The following is a 17,451-nucleotide window of genomic DNA, read 5'->3' on the forward strand; positions in this document are numbered from 1 at the left end:
GTCGGTTAGGCGTCTGACTCTTGGTTTCAGCTCAGGTCCTGATCTCAGGGTCGTGGGATCGAGCCCCATGTCGGGCTCCGTGCTCAGCCTGGAGTCTGCTAGAGATTCTCTCTCTCCCTCTGCTCCTCCCCCTGCTTGCATGCTCCGTCTCAAATAAATAAATTGAATCTTAAATCTTAAATAAAATCTTGGGGCAGTCACTGTTACCAGCATCCAGGTGAATTCCCAGACCATGCACGGTGTGCTGTGTCCTTCAGTCCACACGGATGGCACCGTTGACCATGCTCTCTGCTGCTCTCACTTCACTATTTATCAGGGAGATCTTTCTGGAGCCACAGATAAGTGACCTTCTACATAGTGTAGGGAAGGAAAAATTCTTCCTCTACCCTCAGGTCTTCAGCTGGACTAAGAATTTTATTTATGGGTGCCTGGGTGGCTCAGTGGGTTATGAGCCTGCCTTCAGCTGGGGTCATGGTCCCAGGGTCCCGGGATCGAGCCCCGCATCAGGCTCCTTGATCAGCGAGGCGTCTGCTTCTCCCTCTACCATTCCCACCTGCTCATGCTCTCTCTCCCTTTCTCAAATAAATAAAATCTTAAAAAAAAAAAAAGAATTCAATTTATACAACACTGATTAACCAGAAGAAAACCCCCAAAGTTTTATGACCTGTGCACGGAGGTCCAGTAGAGGAATTGGGGCCCAAAGAAATGACCAAGCAGTTTTTATACATTGGAGACAAAGAGACAGTCAATGTGTGAGGAATTGACAGGATAAAGGAAACAGGTGTGTGCGAGCCTTAATCAGCGGGGAATTCTAATCAGAATTTGGACCGCGGCTAGTAGCTTAGAAACACAGAGCAAACACAGAGTTTCTACCACTTTCTCAGCTCTCAGGTGCTCATCTCTGGCGATAAGGGTGTCTTTTTACTTCTTACAACAGGAAGGGTATTTTTCATATGGGAGGACTGTTTCCTGCTTTCAGGGGGACACAGGAGGGTCTGAGGGTCCTTGCGCCAGATGCTTCCTAAGTGACTTTTATTTAAAATCATCACTCTGCCGAAGGGGCACATTTGGGGCGGCCGGCCCTAAATTCATTAGATGAATCGGATCTCAGCTGATGGACATTCAGCTTGTTTCCAGTCTTACCCTTTTACTGAGAGGGAAGGGAGGGAGAATCTGCAGCGAATACTCTTGTCCATAAGACATTTTATGTAAACGCGGGTTCTGTGTTCTGGGGAGAGAAATCCCAGCCTGGAGTTGCTGGCCACACGTGGTTTGCACTTGACAGATGTCACAGAATTGCCTTTCATGTAAAGAAACAGCCCAAATACTTGCAGCAGAGTGGGAAGACACCCTCTTTGTCCTCGAGAGGGAGGAAGGCGCCTGTTCCAGGGACTCCCCCCCCAGCCCCCCGCCGCTGCATTGTGTCTGCCCTTCGCGTGCGTACCTTCTCTGTGGTCAGGCTGCAGGACGATGTTTATTCATCGGCTACGTGTCTCAGCCGTGGAACACAAATACAGCATTGAACCTTTTGAAGACTGAGCATTTATTGTTGAGAGTGTGTCCACGGGTGGGGGGGGACTGGATATATTTTCTTTTCCCCCTGACTTTCACAATTAGTGAGGATGATGTTAGGCTTTATATAATCCAACATTCAAAATGACAGTGGCTCAAACAATATAGAAGTTTCTCTGTCACACAAAGGTAGTTTGGAGTAAGTAATCCAGGACTGGGCTGCTGGCGCCATGGTCAGCGGGAACCCATCATCTCCATCATCGCCCTAGCACCGACCTCTCTCCTCAAGATCCTCACAGCCCAAAATGGCTACCAGAGTCCAAGCATCGCATCTGTATCCCAGAAGCATGAAGGAGGAAGGGGAAGGGCAAAAGGTGCACACTTCCCAGCAGAGTCAGTGCTCTTTACAAAACAGTCTGCCACACACGTGCAGGACCCATGCACCCTCGTGCAGGTTGTGCACTGTGCAACCTGAGAGGATGCCATGCACGTCATCCACGTTATGGATGTGCGATTTATTCACAAGTACTTTCTAGCAGGTGACAATGAGGCATCTTATGACCAAAGCAGTACATTAGGTTAATTTTCTGATCGAGTTTTGAAGAATGGGTGTCTTTTCCTAATTCATACCAAGTACCGTCTAAGCCACGGGTGGCTCTGCCCCAAATACGCTTAGGGCTCTTTGTCAGCACCTAATCACTCCATCAGCCTGAGCTGCAGGCCAAGAAATGTAGTGTTTATCTGGGCTTTGCCAACTAAAATCAAAACCCCAAGCGAGGAAAGAAGGGGAGAAGGTCGCCGGCAGCCCGCCACGCTGCCTCAGTCCGGGGGCATGTTTGCTGAGTGGCCAGCTCACTCCAGGCAGTGGGGGTAGAGTGCTGAGTTTTCAGTAACCCGGCCAGGCCACCTTTTTCTCACGCAACCACGACGTGCTCACCCCCCCCAGGCACATTTCCTTACGTCGCTCCAGAGTCCTGGCTTCTAATGTACAAAAGGGGCATGTGAATGGCGGTCCTGAGCTCTGAGTTAAAACTCCTGGCGTCGTCATGATGAAGTAACACTTCACAGAGGGATAGGTGCGGACAGCTGGAACGGATAGAAACAGAAGGACTGCACCGCGAAGCTCGCAGCTGTCAGCACCGCCACGGGACACAGGTGTAGACCCTCGTGGCTCCTCGCTCACACGTGCGCCTTCTTGCTTTCTGTCTGGTAAACTCCTGCGTATCCTTAAAACCTCTGCTCCGTTACCCCCTCCTCGTGAACCTTTGTGGCCGACCTCGCACACTTCTCCATCTGCGTACGTAATGTATTGTTGTGCCCATCGCTGGAAGGGTGTTAGTTGTCCGTCTGTATGTCTGTCCTGCTGGAGCACGGGCTCCTGCTCACTCCCTGTGCCTGCAGACAGCCCGGCTCATAGCTGCACATGCATGGTGTCCGCTGAGCTCGTCTCTGGTCCAAAAAGCAAAGTGATACTTTTCCAAGGCACCAATCCAAATCTCTTATTTACTTTACAAGAATAAATGACTTCCTGGTACTTTACAGACCAAATTCAAGTTACACGAAGAGAGTTGAGCTTTTAGTCTCAGTCCTTAAATGAATCATCTGTTTTAAAACTCGTGGTTTTGCCCCAAGCATAACAGAAACACAACATTCAGTTATTAGACTGATGTTCTTTCCACCCGTGCCGGAGATATAAGCGCCTACTTTATTTGACCTCGTGTAGTTAGAGTTGTGCTTTGTAAGTCAGACCCAGGAAGGCAAGAGAAAGCAAGTCCATGGCCTCGTGGGCACCCCTTGTCACTTTCAGGTACTTTACATTCAGTCCTAAGGTCGCCATATTGCTCAGTTACCTTCTTCACTGCAAACTGATCCCTGATTTTTTAAAAAGATTTTATTTATTTGAGAGAATGAGAGAGGGAGCACGAGTCAAGGTGAGGGGGCAGAGGGAGAAGTTGCTGGGCAGGGAGCCTGACGCGGGGCTCGATCCCAGGACCCTGAGATCATGGCTGGAGCCAAGGGCAGACACTTCAGCAAATGAGCCACCCAGGTGCCCTTGATCCCTGATTTTCCCCCCCACGTTGCATAAGTAGTGTCTGGAACTTGGCCTCAGGGAAGAATTTGGTGAATTAAACTCTATTTGATCTCGTTTCTCATCCGAGTCGTCAGGGCCCCTCTGAGCACAGCCTCACATGACCACTGTCCTTCAGTTATTGTGCTAAGAAAGAAAGAAAGGCTGGTTTACAACAAAAACTACATTTTCCTTATGAGGCAAGCTGATCACTTTTTTAGGAAGGGTACCCTGACTCCAAGGAAAAATGCTTTCATTGGGAAAGACTTCCTCCCCGCTGCCCGCCCAGCTCTCCCAGCAGAGCGTTTGGTCTGGGTTCCGGGAAAGTGCATCACAAACCAAACAACCCAGGACAACAGAATCAGGTCGAAGACGGCTCTGGAGCTTTCCGAGTGCGCCTCTCAGGCTCCAGCGTCGGGAGCCCGCCGCACGAAGCAGGCACGCTCCTTCTGGATCTCATGACTTCTGAAGTTTTCATGGTGGCTCCTGAACGTTGATGTTTTGAAGGGGGTAGAGGGTTTTCTACCCCAGCAGGAGCGGACCCCATGCAAGAGCTCTCCCTGAAAACGTGAAGGCCAGACAGACATCTGGCCCTGGGGCTGAGAATTGCAGCTTCTCAGGACAGACGGAAACAAAGCCGGGCACCTGCCCAGGGACGGGTTGCGGGATGCAGAGAGCTGGAGGTCCCTGTCATCTCTCTCCCCCGGGCTGCGTGCAGACCGTCCCTTCTGCACATTGTAATCACACGGAGCTTTACAAACTTTAAGTTTCTTGTGCCCCAGCCCCCAGCACCAGGGGAAAACACCATTCTGGTGTCTTGTCGTAGATTATATTTCTGCCTGTCCCTTCCTGTCTATAAAGGGAATCATGCGATATGTGCTCTTTTGTGTCTGGCTCTCTGGCTTGGCAACGTCTACAGGGTCACGTGTCGTGTGTCTAGTGTGGGCCATTCCTTCTCACGGTGTGGCATTCCGTCGTGAAGACACCGCGATCTGCGTCGTTTCTAGCTTGGGGTGTTGTGCAGATAGAGCTGCTATGAGCATTCTAGTTTATGACTTTTGGGAAACATACGGACATGTTTACGTTGGGTCTATACCTAGCGGTGAATTGCTGAGTCATAGACTTTGTCAAGGTCCAGTTCTAGCATTTTCCAGCAAGATTATAGGAAATTCTCCTGCGAGGTTTTGGTTTATCTAGTTTCTCTTTAGGAGTTAGCTGCCTTGTACTTGTGACCGTGTCGTCCATGGCCCCCTGCCACCATAGAGGGAAATGTCCTACTTGAGTCTCCTGGTGGCAGGACTGAGACCCACCAGCCAGAGGTGGGCCTGAAACCCCAGCCTCCCAGTGTCCCAGCCTCAATGGCATGGCTGCACTGTTCCGAATGCCTTTGCGTTCCGAGCACCGTGCAGGGGGCGAGGGGGGCTGGGCACAAGAAAGAGATTGCTTTCTAGCTGGAGGAGGGAAAAGGGTGGGAGAGACTCCTGCTGGGAAGGTGGCGAGAGGGCACAGCAGTTTAGCCCCGGCTTCCTGCTGAGACAGCTCCCAGAAGCCCCCTGCCCCGGCGGCAGCAAGCAGCCCTCTGTGGGCTGGTAGAGGCCAAGAGCAGTGCCGAGACGCTCAGGCCCGAGCTGGCCAGGAACCCGGGCGAGCTGGCCCATAACCCGGGGAGCCTCAACCAGAGTCATCTGGTCTGCCAAAGCCCCAGCTGCTCCAGGTCAAGGCAGGTGAGGCTTATCAGTGCTCAGTTTTGTGGCTTACTGGCCTTTTTTTTTTTTTTTTAATACAAATAAGGCACAGTGAGCCTTTAGGGCTGAAAAGGACACCCTCCCGGCCCTCGAGAGGCACACAGTCCCATCGTGCAGAGAAATCTCCCCCTATAACCAAGAATGGGGAGTAGAGGTGGTCTGGGGAGGGTGTCCGTCCAGCTTGGGAACCTGCCTCTCCCATTTAAGGGCTCTTCGGCCTTGGACACACTGCTCAGCCTTCATTTCGTCATCTGTAAAATGGGACTGTTAGGATAATTAGGTGAGCTGAATGACACGGAGCGCTCAGAGCCGAGTCCCGAGGAAGCCCTCCCCGACACTGCCTGTCACCCGGCCAGACCGTGAGCCCCCAGCAGCGAGAAGGCCTGGGCCGAAGTCGGGGGTGGGGGGTACACACCTGCCCCCGCATCAGTGGGGTGGGGACAGCAAAGGGCATTCGATCTCTGCAGTGCTGCGGGAAGGGCAGGGAGCCCAAGCGATTTCTGGTGCCCGCGGACCAGGATTTCAAGGACCAGCCCCCGGTGGCCCGGTTTAGGGGGCGGCTGTGGCAGGAGCCAACCTCAGGGCCTCAGCAAGGCCCCAGCAGGTCCTGTGGCAAAGAGGACTCGGACAGCTTCTCAGAATGTGATCGGCAGGTCTACAGAGACAGGGGATTCGTGGTTGCCTAGGGCTGGGCCACGGCGGGGGGGGGGGGCTGCGGGGGAGACATCAAAGGGTTGAGACCTAAGGAGTTGCTGTTTGTGGTGACGGGAATGTTCTAAAATTGTGGTCCTGGCCGCTCATATCTGAGGATTACTAAAAATCACCAGATCCGACACTTGAGGAGGGTGAATTGTACGGCTTGTGACTTCTGTCCCCTAAAGCTGTTTTAAAATTACAGCTGAGACGTGTGTATGGCCATATTCGGGCCTCGTAACATTCCCCCTGTCCCCCGAAACCCGGTGAGCCTCTCAGCTCCCTGCTGGTCCCCGCTGTGCATGGGGACAGGTCCCTCTGGGCGATAGCAAGGGGCAGGGCCTCCAGAGCCCAGCACTCCTGGGGTGGGGGGGCACTCACAAGGGTGGAGAGAAGCTTCCAGAGCTGAAGAAGGCCCCTCAGAGAACCACGAGGCCACGGAAGGGCAGCCCCCACACCCAGGGCTGTGGAGAAGCCGCCCTGCATTCATACTTTTCCAATTCGAAGAATGAATTTCATAGCTCAGGAGGAATACAGATGACTCTTTTTCTCTTGGTTTCCAGTTCTTCCGGGTGCTTATATTCTTTTTTTCGGTCAGAAGTATATGAAGTCTGGGGCTCCTGGGGGGCTCAGTCGGTTAAGGGTCTGACTCTTAATCTCAGCTCAGGTCTTGATCTCAGGGTCATGAGTTTGAGCCCTGCTTTGGGCCCCGCGCTGGGCGTGGTACTTACTTAAAAATTAAAAAAAAAAAAAAAGTACATGACGTCAAGGGCCAGGTGGGTGGGAGAGCGGGTGGGCATTCAGCGTCTCCGGCGGTGGGGGGGGGGTCGAGGTGTGGCCGGGGGTCTCTGCGGCTGACGGACGCTGCTCGCTCTTGCAGGAACCATGTGGCTGGAAATTCTCCTCACGTCTGTGCTGGGCTTTGTCATCTACTGGTTTGTTTCCCAGAACAAGGAGGAAACGCTGCCTCTTGAAGATGGGTGGTGGGGGCCCGGGGCCAGGCCCGCCACCGCTGAGGACGAGAGCATCCGCCCTTTCAAGGTGGAGACTTCCGAGGAGGAGATCGAGGTAAGGAGATCGAAGCAGGCGGGGCTGAGCAGAGGGGAGGGCGGCGGGGGCCCTTCTGTGGTTCCCATGAGGCTGGGGCTGGGACGGGCCTGGGGAGCGGGTTTCCCTCTGCTTTTCTCCCACTGGGCAGGTGCAGAGAGAGACATGCCCAGCCCGCCCGCTCTGCCCACTCCTTCCTCCTCAGTCATTCTCCTTCTTCCCCTGCCCAAGGCCCAGCAGTGCCCAGGTGAGGGGGGGTGCCAGCTGGCCCCGGGCATGTGCATCGAAGATCATGGAAAGCAGCCGCTTTCTCCTCCTTTGCGCCCCCATGAAATCCTGGGAGTGAGCTTGCAGGAGAAAGCCAGGGGGTTCTCATCAGGGCCCAGGTGGAGGTCCTGAGTGAGAGACGAGGCCATGGTGACCTCAAACAGTCAGGTACAGAGAAACTGCCGCAGGGTGAGTATTAATTATGTGCCAGCTATGTGGTAGGTGTTTGTGGTCACTTTCAGTCCCTGCAGTGACCCTGTAGGGTGAGGACTGTCGTTCCCTCTACAGATGCAGAAATTGAAGCTCAGAGGCAAAGCAGTTTACTCCAGGTGACTGAGATAATAAGCAGGATTCAGACTGGAGTCTGTCCCAGCTCCAGAGCTTGTGCCCCTCCCCACGCTGGAGTTAGGGGGCCATGCCCAGCGAGGTGGGCTGCTAGGCCAGGAAGGTGAGTGGGACCTGGGATGTCCCTGCCCGTTCTTGCTCTTGTTCTGTGCATATTGGAGCACCTGCTGTATGCAGGAGCCGTCCTGGGTGCCCGGAGAGGAGAGAGGCCCTTCCTGCCATTAGCTCACAGTCCCATAATTGAGAGAAGGAATGGAGGTAAGGTAACGGGGGGCTTAGGAAGGGTAGACGCCATAGGACGTGCCAATAAAACGTGTGATTTCTATAGAAAGCAGCGGGCTGCACCCAAGAGAAACCGGGCTGAGGCTCCTTGGGTAGGACTGACGCTGCCCCGCTATTCAGGACAGAGGCTGGGCCCTGAGGATAACACGCTTCTCGTGGGTTCTGAGTTCAGAGTCTAAAACATCCAAAACCTGGGTGCCTGGAGCGCTCGGGAGGACCCTGTCCGAGGAGGGAACACTTGGGAGGCCCCAAGAGCCGACACGGGCGTCCTAGCCCCATGCTCACCGTTAGGCTCGCGCCTTCTCTCCTGGTCTTTCACTCGGTGCTGAGTCTCATAGTCTGCAAGCCACAGCCGTGGGACAACTCAGTCCTGCCCCCTGTTTATACAGCCCCCACGCTGAGAATAGTTTTTACATCTTTGAACGGCTGAAAACAATCCAAAAAAGAACACTGTCTCGTGACCTGTGAAAATTACACGGCATGCAGATTTCAGCCCGTAAACAAAGTTTTATTGGAACACAGCCGTGTCCATTCGTCCCCGTCTTGCCTGTGGCTCCTTCCATGCTCCAAGGACAGAGTGGACCAGGGGCAGTTTGAAAAGCCTAAAACAATTACTGTCGGGCCTCTGACAAAAAAGGTCTGCCAGTCCCTGCCATGTGTAAGCCTAGATAAACGTGGATTTTTCATATGATTAAAAACAAAGAGGAGAAGCAAACGAAGTTAAAGGTGAAGAACATAGCAGGGCTCCGTCGGCTCAGCGGTCGACTCTTGGTTTCAGCTCGAGTCACGAACTCGGGGTCCTGGGATCGAGCCCCGCATCGGGCTCTGTGCTCAGCGGGGAGCCTGCTTGAGAGTCTCTCTCCCTCTGTCCTTCCCCGTTGCAAGTGCATGGGCACTGCTCGCTCTCTGATTTTAAAGACTGAAGAACGTAGGCTTTGGGAACAGCCGCTGTTGTGGGAAACGAGGAGGTTCCTCCCGGGGTCGACCCGACAGCCCAGGACGCACGTGTGCAGACCGGCGGCCTCCTCATCCTCCGGTGGGACGAGGCTCTGCCTCTCCTGTCACACGGTCTTGCGGGGGCAGGTTTCGCTCTGTCTTCTGGAGACAAACCTGCCTTGTGCTCTGCACCCCCCAACCCCTGTCTCCCCGGGGTCCCGCGTTTTCTCCAGGACTTACACCGGAGGATCGACAGCGTCCGTCTGACCCCGCCTCTGGAGGACGTGCGCTTCCATTTTGGCTTCAACTCCAAGTACCTGAGCAAAGTCCTTTCTTACTGGCGGAATGACTTTGACTGGAAGAAGCAGGTGGAAATTCTCAACCGGTACCCGCACTTCAAGACTAAGATTGAAGGTACGTTTGCACAACTGCAGCTGGAGAGGGAGGTCGTGGGAGCGGCTCGTGACTTAGACCCAACTTGGAGTCCAGATACCGGTCCTCCAGATGTATTTGTGGGGTCACGTCTTTGGGGCAGAAAGAATGCCAAATCCCCACAAATCCAGGGGGCCTTCGAGCAAGACAGGAAAACACATAAATAATTTAAAAGCCAAAGAAATGCAGAATCGGGCCCAGTGATGGACCAGCCTTGAGAGGAGGGGGCGGAGGCCTGGGCCTGCCGCCGTCTCGGGCAGCTCAGCCCCTCCCGAGGCTTTGGAGTTGGGGCACCGTGTCTGCTCAGGGTGCTTGGCCCATCAGACAAAGTCCTACAAAATATTGCCCTGTCTGCAGCTCTCGACCTCGTGTTCGCCCCTGGGTGGTGGGTTGTCCCATAGCTTCACCTGGAGGAAAGGCGCCTCTCGGATTGTCTTGGCAAGGTCCCCTCAAGGTCATTTGGCCTGAGGGAACAGTTTCCTCAGTGCAAAAGCATTTTTTCCCCAGTTTGAGCAATAATTGAGACCCATCACGCGGTGTAAGTTTAAGGCGTATGGCGAGATGGTTTGATTTTAGATCTGTTGTGAAATGATCACCGTGGGAGGGTCTGCTAACATCCAGCTTCTCGTACAGATACAAAAAAAAAAAAAAAGGAAAACACTTTCCTCCTTGCGGCGAGAGCTCTGGATTCTAACTTCCCTCCATGTCCCCCCGCAGCAGCAGCTGTGCGACACCCCCCGTGCTTCCTTACCTTGCACCTGGGGTTTGGACCCCTGGCCCCCTTCCTCCAGCTCTCCTGCCCCCACCCCCCTCTGGTAACCACGCGTCTGATCTCTTTTTCTTTTCTTTTCTTTTTTTTTTTTTAAAGATTTTATTTATTTATTCGACAGAGATAGAGACAGCCAGCGAGAGAGGGAACACAAGCAGGGGGAGTGGGAGAGGAAGAAACAGGCTCATAGTGGAAGAGCCTGATGTGGGGCTCGATCCCATAACGCCGGGATCACGCCCTGAGCCGAAGGCAGACGCTTAACCTCTGTGCCACCCAGGCGCCCCTGATCTCTTTTTCTGAGTTTGTTTTTCATTTTTGTTTTAGATCCCACATATCAATGAGATCCGGCGGTAGTTGCCTTTCTCTTTCTGGCATATTTCACTTAGCGTAAGGAGGACATCATGTTGTCACGAGTGGTAGATCTCCTCGGTTTTCTATGGCTGAATAGTATTCCACTGTGCACATACGTACCACGACGTCTGTATCCGTTCTTCCATCCGTAGACGTGTCGTGGCTACTGCTAATAACGCGGCAGTGACCGTGGGGTGCAGATATCTTTTTGAATGAGTGTTTTCATTATACACAAACACACACACCCCAAAATGAGTTGCTGGACCATATGGTCATTCTGTTTTTCATTTTTCATGGAACCTCCATACTCCTCCACAGGGGCTGCCCCCATTTACAATCCCAGCAGCAGAGCACAAGGGTCCCCTTGCTCCGCATCCTCGCCAACACCTGTTATTTCCTGTGTTGCTGATTTTAGCCACGATGACAGGTGTGAGGTGGTAGCTCATTGTGGTTTCGATTTGCATGTCCCTGATGGTGAGTGATGCTGAGCATTTTTTCATGTGTCTGTTGGCTGTCTGGATGTCTCTCTGGACAAGTGTCTGTTCGGGTCCTTTGCCCATGTTTTAATTGGGCGGTTTATCTGCTACTGAGTTGTAGGAGTTCTTTCTGTATTTTGGAGATGAACCCCTTATCACATTTACGGTTTGCACTTACGTTTTCCCACTCCACAGGTTGTCTTTTCACGTTGTGGATGGTTTCCTTTGCTGTGCAGAAGCTTTTTAGCTTGATGTTGTCCCACTTGTTTATTTATTTTTTGAGAGAATGCACAGCGCGGGGTGGGAGGGGCAGCGGGAGAGAGACTCTCAAGCAGGCTCTAGACCCAGCGTGGAGCCCAGTGCGGCCTCCATCTCATGACCCTGAGATCATGACCTGAGACAAAATCAAGAGTCGGACACTCAACTGAGCCCCCCAGGCGCCCCCAACTTACCTTTTGTTTTGTTTTAGTTGCTTGAGCTTAGGTGTCCCATGCAAGAAACCACCACCAGGACCTACATCGGGGGAGCTTTGTGTCTGTGTTTCCTTCTGGGAGTTTCGTGGTTTTGGGTCTTTCATTTAAGTCTTTGATACATTTCGAGTAAATTTTCGTGAGCGGTGTGAGGTAGGGGTCCAGCTTCATTCTTTTCCATGTGACTATCTAGTTATCCCGGCGCCATTGATTGAAGAGACCGTCTTCTCTCATTGAGTGTTCTTGGCTCCCTCGCCAAAGATTAGATGACTGGATATGCCTGGGTTTATTTCCGGGCTCTCAGTTCTGTTCCATTGGTCTGTTGTCTGTTGGAAAAGCATATCTTAACCCCAGAAAGATTTAGAATCAAACAAATGTTGGGGCACCTGGCTGGCGTGGTCGGTGGGGCACATGCCTCTTGATCTGCAGGGTTGTGGGTTCGAGCCCCACGTGGGGTGTAGAGATTACTTAAAATCTTTAAAAATAATGATATAAAAAATAAAATCTTAAAAAAGCATATTAGAAATGTTAGGAAATTCAAGCTCATACTGTACTTTTTAAAAATGTATTTATTTTTAATTATGGTAAAACCTACATAACAGAAAATTGACCACTTTGACTATTGTCAAGTGTACTACCCGGCTCAGTGGCATTCAGCACATTTATATCCTCATGCAGCCGTCACCACATCCATCTTCAGAACTTTTTTATTTTGCAAAACTGAAACTCTGTCCCCATTAAACAGTAATTCCCTTTTCTCCCCTTTCCCTCACCTCTGGAAACCACCATTCTACTTTCTGTCTCTGAATTTAAGTATGGATTCTGTATCTAAGTACCTCATATGAGTGGAATGTTTCTCCTTCTGCCTGGCTTACTGCATTCGGCACCGTGTCCTCAAAGTTCGTCCGTGTTGCAGCAGGTGTCAGGTTTTCCTTTTTTTTTTTTTTTTAAGGTTTTATTTATTTGAGAGAGAGAGAGCATAAGCAGGGGAAGCAGCAGAGGGAGAGGGAGAAGCAGACTCCCCTCTAAGCAGGGAGCCCAACATGGGACTTGATCCCAGGACCCCGGGATCACGACCTGAGCCAAAGGCAGACCCTGAACCGACTGAGCCACCCAGGCACACCCCCCCCCATTTTTGGAATTGTAAACATTCATCATGTTTCAGAGAATTTGGCCTTTCCAAGTAACGGACAAGACTAGAACTTTGGCGTTCTAGTTTAGAATACGTAACTGAGTAATGGATTTTGATCTGTGGTTTTATGTAAAAATCTTCCTGAGTTTAAATGCGGTGTTAGAAGATTTAGGATTTAGTTATAAGGATTTCGGATAGTTATAAATCTATCAAAATTCTGAGAATTACTTAAAGTACGTGGGGGACGTATGGGTCAGCCAGATCAACAAAAGTTCCTAAAAAGGAGATTGAAATGACACCATGTTTAGAGGGTGCCCTTATACAAGTTTAGAAATGCAGCCGTCCATTCGTCAAGGCCTCTGGACCGTCAACATTGCTTCGATTAATAAATACGTAAGGGGCACCCGGCTGGCTCAGTCGGTAGAGCCATGGGACTCTGGATCTCGGGGGGCGTGAGTTCGAGCCCCACACTGGGTGTGGAGATGGCTTAAAAATATAATCTTAAAAAATCATAATAAAATGTGAGCAATATAGAGAGAAGAATATTTGTAAGTTGAACTCAAAGGCGTAATAGAGTAGAGAGCTAGGTTTTTAAATTTGTAACTCTAACAAGGCGAGGGCTAATTTTACATATACATCAAAAGGGGACTTTGACATCTTGGCCACGAGCCTCACAAGAGGATCTAACCACTTCACCCAAGCCGAAGTGCGTCCAGGTCCAAAGGTTGCCTCTCGCGTCGCTGGTGCTAGATGGCCTGGCTTCCTCGTGGTGATTGGGGTCACTCTGTTGCCCCAGCTCTTCCCTGGCCTTCTAGCAGATTCTGACAGGCAGGGCACCTCCTGGACCCAGGCTTTCTGCCGGGGCTGGGGACACAGCCGGACAACGGGGGTCCCTGCCTTCACACAGGGGTGATGCTTACCATCCCAGCACAGGGTAAGGGTTTCTGTGAGGGAGGAGGTTCTGGGAGCTTTGTGAGCCCCACACACCACCTGGGAGTGTGACAGAAGGCTTCCTGGAGGAGGGGGCATCTAAGCTGAGACTTCAAAGATGAATAGGAGTTGGCCACTTATGTGGGGAAAGTGGTCCAGGAGGAGGAAACAGCACGTTTAAAAACCCAGAGGCAAGAGGCACTAAGGGGCCGTTCCCTTCGTGGAGGCTGCAGGCTGGAGAAAGCCTTACCCCTGGACATCACGGCTGCAGGCGCTCCAAAGGGGCCAACTTCGGGCATCGAGGCATCCCGGACCGCAGCCCGCTGTGACTGAACCCATGTGCGGCTCAGCCACTTCCCCTGGCTGGCGGCCTGGCCCCGGCCCAGCGAACCTTCGTCCCTGGTCCCTGGCCTGGGTGGTCCAGAAGGCCTCCCTCCTCCCTCCGTCTGCTGCCGTCCTCGTGGGTCCCTCATGCTCAGACCTTTCTGGGGTCCTCTCCACCCCTCCCCCCGTGTTCTGGGCTCTGCATTTGCTTCCCTGTCCTGGGAGGAGGCCGGGGCCTCCCTCTGGAGATCAGTCTCTAGCCCCGGAGTCTGGGAGCCAAGCGGGCAGGGCCTACGGGGGCCTCAGGGCAGCCCAGCCCAACCCCTGCAGAGAGGACAGCATTGCTGAGTCACCGGGAGGCCGAGGTTCAGGGCCAGAACCAGCTCGGCCCTTTACCCATCATGTCCAGCCCCTGTCCCGGCTCGGGCCCTGGGCCCTGACAGCCCCCCTCAATGCCGCCCTCGCCACCCACCAGGCCCAGCGCCCAGCCTGGCTCCTCCGTTCAGAGCCCACAGCCTGGGCCTGGACCGCTCCTGGGCACCACGTACAAGCTGGGAAACCCCGGTGGGGGGAGCAAGGGGGCTTGCTTCCTCTGCCAAGGGAAGCCCCCTGTAGGACAAATGAGGAAGTACGGGCTTTTAACATTTTTCTTCGTTTTTAAAATTTAAATATTTAAAATTCAAAACCTACACAAGGACACGGTGAAAAGGCAGCCTCGGTCTCGGCCCTTCCCCCCGACCTCCAGTTCCTGCCCCGGGACAGCTTCTGCTTCCCTCACACGCGTGCTCGCACGCACAGCTCCACCTGTGCATGCCAGCACGCGTGAGTGTGCGTGGGGCTCCCAGCCGTACACGCGTATGAGTTAGAAATCTCACATCGTGCGGCGTGTTCCGAAGGACGAAGGTTACCTTCCAAAATGAGCTCTAGAACAGGAGTGAATATAGCAACGTAGAGGGACCCACAAAAAGGCTCCAAAATAGAATGTATGTAGGCTCCTATTTTTGCTCGAAGAAAGTTACGATACGTGAGTACTTTTTAAAAAGTCTGAACCGGGGGGGGGGGGGCCGGGGGGCACACTCAGTTGAGCATCTGACTCTTGGTTTTGGCTCAGGTCGTGATCTCGGGGTCATGAGATCCAGCCCCGCGTCGGGCTCTGCGCTCGGCTCAGAGTTTGAGATTCTCTCTCCCTCTCTCTCTGCCCCTCCCCCCCCGCTCACTTGTGTGCTCTCGCTCTCTCTCTCTCTCTAATCTTAAGAAAAAGGGTGAACTGTCAGAGTCCAGAGGAGTCTAAGGAGACATGACAACTGAACGTAATGTGGGGTCTTGGATGGGATGCTGGAACAGGAAAAGGTGGTTAGGTAAAAACTCAGGACATCTGAGCCATATTCCATGGTCTGTGGACACCAGTGTTATTCAGCCTTTAAAAAGAAGGAAACCCTGCCCTAGGTGACCACGCGGACGAACCTCGAGGACATTCTGCTGCGTGAAATAAGCCAGTCCTACAAGGACAAATACTGCACGATACCACATACAGGGGATCCCAAACTGTCCAGCTCACAGAAGCAGAGAGGAGGACTGTGGGGGCCGAGAAGTGGGGAGACGGGGAGACGCTCGGTAACGGGTGTAGAGTCTCAGTTATGCCAGTTGAGTAAGTTCTAGACACTGGCCGGGCCACACATGCCTGCGGTCGGTGGTGCCGGATGTCACGCTTGCCAATTTGAGAGGAAGGATTAAATGTTCTTCCTACCATAAAATTTTAAAAATAAAAATGTTTCTAAAACGAAGGAGATCTGAATAAATGACGGACTTGAGAGGAGTTATTGACGTATCAGTACTGGTTCATTGCTTGTAACAAATGTCCCAGAGTAACGTAAGCCGCTAATGACCGGGAAACTGGGTGTGGGTTCACGGGAACTTCCTGTACTGTCCTCACTATTTTTCTATGACTCTGAAGTTGTTCCAAAATCAGGGCGCCAGGCTGGCTCCATGGAGCATGTGACTTTTTTTTTTTTTTAAGTAGGCTCCACCTTGAGATCGAGGCCTGAGCCAAAACCAAGAGTCGGACGCTTAACCGACTGAGCCACCCAGGCGCCCCGAACATGGTAATCTTGACCTTGGGCTTGTGAGTTCGAGCCCCACCTTGAGCATAGGGAACCCTTAAAAAAATTGTTCCAAAATAACAAATTTATTTTTAAAAATTTGTAAAGACAACACAATGTTCTCTTCAGGTAGTGGTATAAATGTGTGATTTTCCCCCTTTTGATTTATCTGTATTTTCTGTTTCTTACAGTAAACATATATTATTGATGTAATGAATTAATAACCGACCAGCACGTGAGCTGGTGGTGGTGCCGGGCTGCAGATGTGACAGCAGCGTGGGCTGTGTTTGCCTTGAACACCCAGGCGCTCTCCGGGCCACTTGCCTGGGAAGGAGGGACTCGGGGAGGCCTGGAGCCCATTCACCCGCCCTCGGCCTGGATGCGTTCCTAGTGCCCAGTACTCGACCTTAAAAAAAAGAGTCTCCACTTAAAAAAAGTTATGCTTTGAATTTATATCCCTTGTAGAAAAATTAGGAAATACAGAAAACACACAAAAAAAAGAAAATAATTCAGGGGCGCCTGGGTGGTTCAGTCGGTTAAGCGTCTGTCATCAGCTCAGGTCACCATCTCAGGGTCCTGGGATCGAGTCCCCGCGTCAGGCTCCCTGCTCAGTGGGGAGTCTGCTTCTCCCTCTGTCCCCACCGCCCCCCACTTGTGCTCTGTGTCTCAAATAACTACATAAAATCTTCAGAAAAAATTCACTTGAAATTTTATTGCTCGGAGACAACTACTTTTTATGTGTTTGGTCTATCCTTCCAGACTTTAAAATTTATATACGTGTGAGTTCATTTACACGCAGTGTACATATACGCACACGTATGACGGCTTACAAAAATGAGATATTTGACTTGGTAACTTGCTTTTACCACTTGGCACTGTACTGTTTTACATGTTAAATAAATACATATTTACACGGTCATCTTCAGCCAGTGTATTACAGTCTCTAGTGCTGAATATACAGAAGTTTTTTTCCCCAAATATTTTTTTTCTTTTTTTTAAGATTTTATTTGTCAGAGAGACAGAGCACAAGCAGGGGGAGCAGAGGCAGAGGGAGAAGCAGATTCCCCGCTGAGCAGGGAGCCCGACACAGGACTCGATCCCAGGACCCCGGCATCATGACCTGAGCTGAAGACAGACGTTTAACCAACTGAGCCCCCCAGGCGCCCCTCAGTCTTTTTTTTTGAAGGTTTTACATTTAAGTGATCGCCACACCCGACATGGGGCTCGAACTTACAAGCCCCAGATCAGGAGTCGTGTGCTCGCGGGACTGAGCCGGCCAGGCGCCCCTCCCCCGGGACTCACGTTATTCAGCCGCGTTCGCTGAGGCCTCTGGGAGCAGGGACCTGTTCTGGGCTCTGGGAAGTCCGCAGTGCTGGAGCAGCCCGGCCCCGGGCTCGCAGGGCTCACGCTCCGCTGCGTGGGGGGCACGGTCACGGTCTGTCCCTTGCAGGGCGGCCGTGCGGCTGGAGCACCGAGTGGGCACGCGGCCAGCACGGTGGCCGCGGCTGTGCTCAGTACCGTGGGGCGCTGAGGGTGCCGCACCCGCTGCCCGGGCTCTGGGGGGCGCAGGGCC

General features: G+C 52.4%; 1 protein-coding gene across 1 annotated transcript in view; it reads left to right on the forward strand.

Moving 5' to 3' along the window:
* The window catches only part of EPHX1 (epoxide hydrolase 1), a 31,063-nt gene that overhangs the window by 7,502 nt on the left and 6,110 nt on the right, over positions 1–17,451 (forward strand). The window contains exons 2-3 of the mRNA XM_045796813.2: positions 6,899–7,086; positions 9,129–9,309. Of these exons, the coding sequence (XP_045652769.2) occupies positions 6,904–7,086; positions 9,129–9,309 (364 nt within the window). The 5' untranslated portion in view covers positions 6,899–6,903. The remainder of the gene's footprint in view (positions 1–6,898; positions 7,087–9,128; positions 9,310–17,451) is intronic.

This window comes from Ursus americanus, chromosome 2, assembly GCF_024610735.1.
Source record: "Ursus americanus isolate L20-20 chromosome 2, mUrsAme1.1.p, whole genome shotgun sequence".
NCBI lineage: Eukaryota > Metazoa > Chordata > Mammalia > Carnivora > Ursidae > Ursus > Ursus americanus.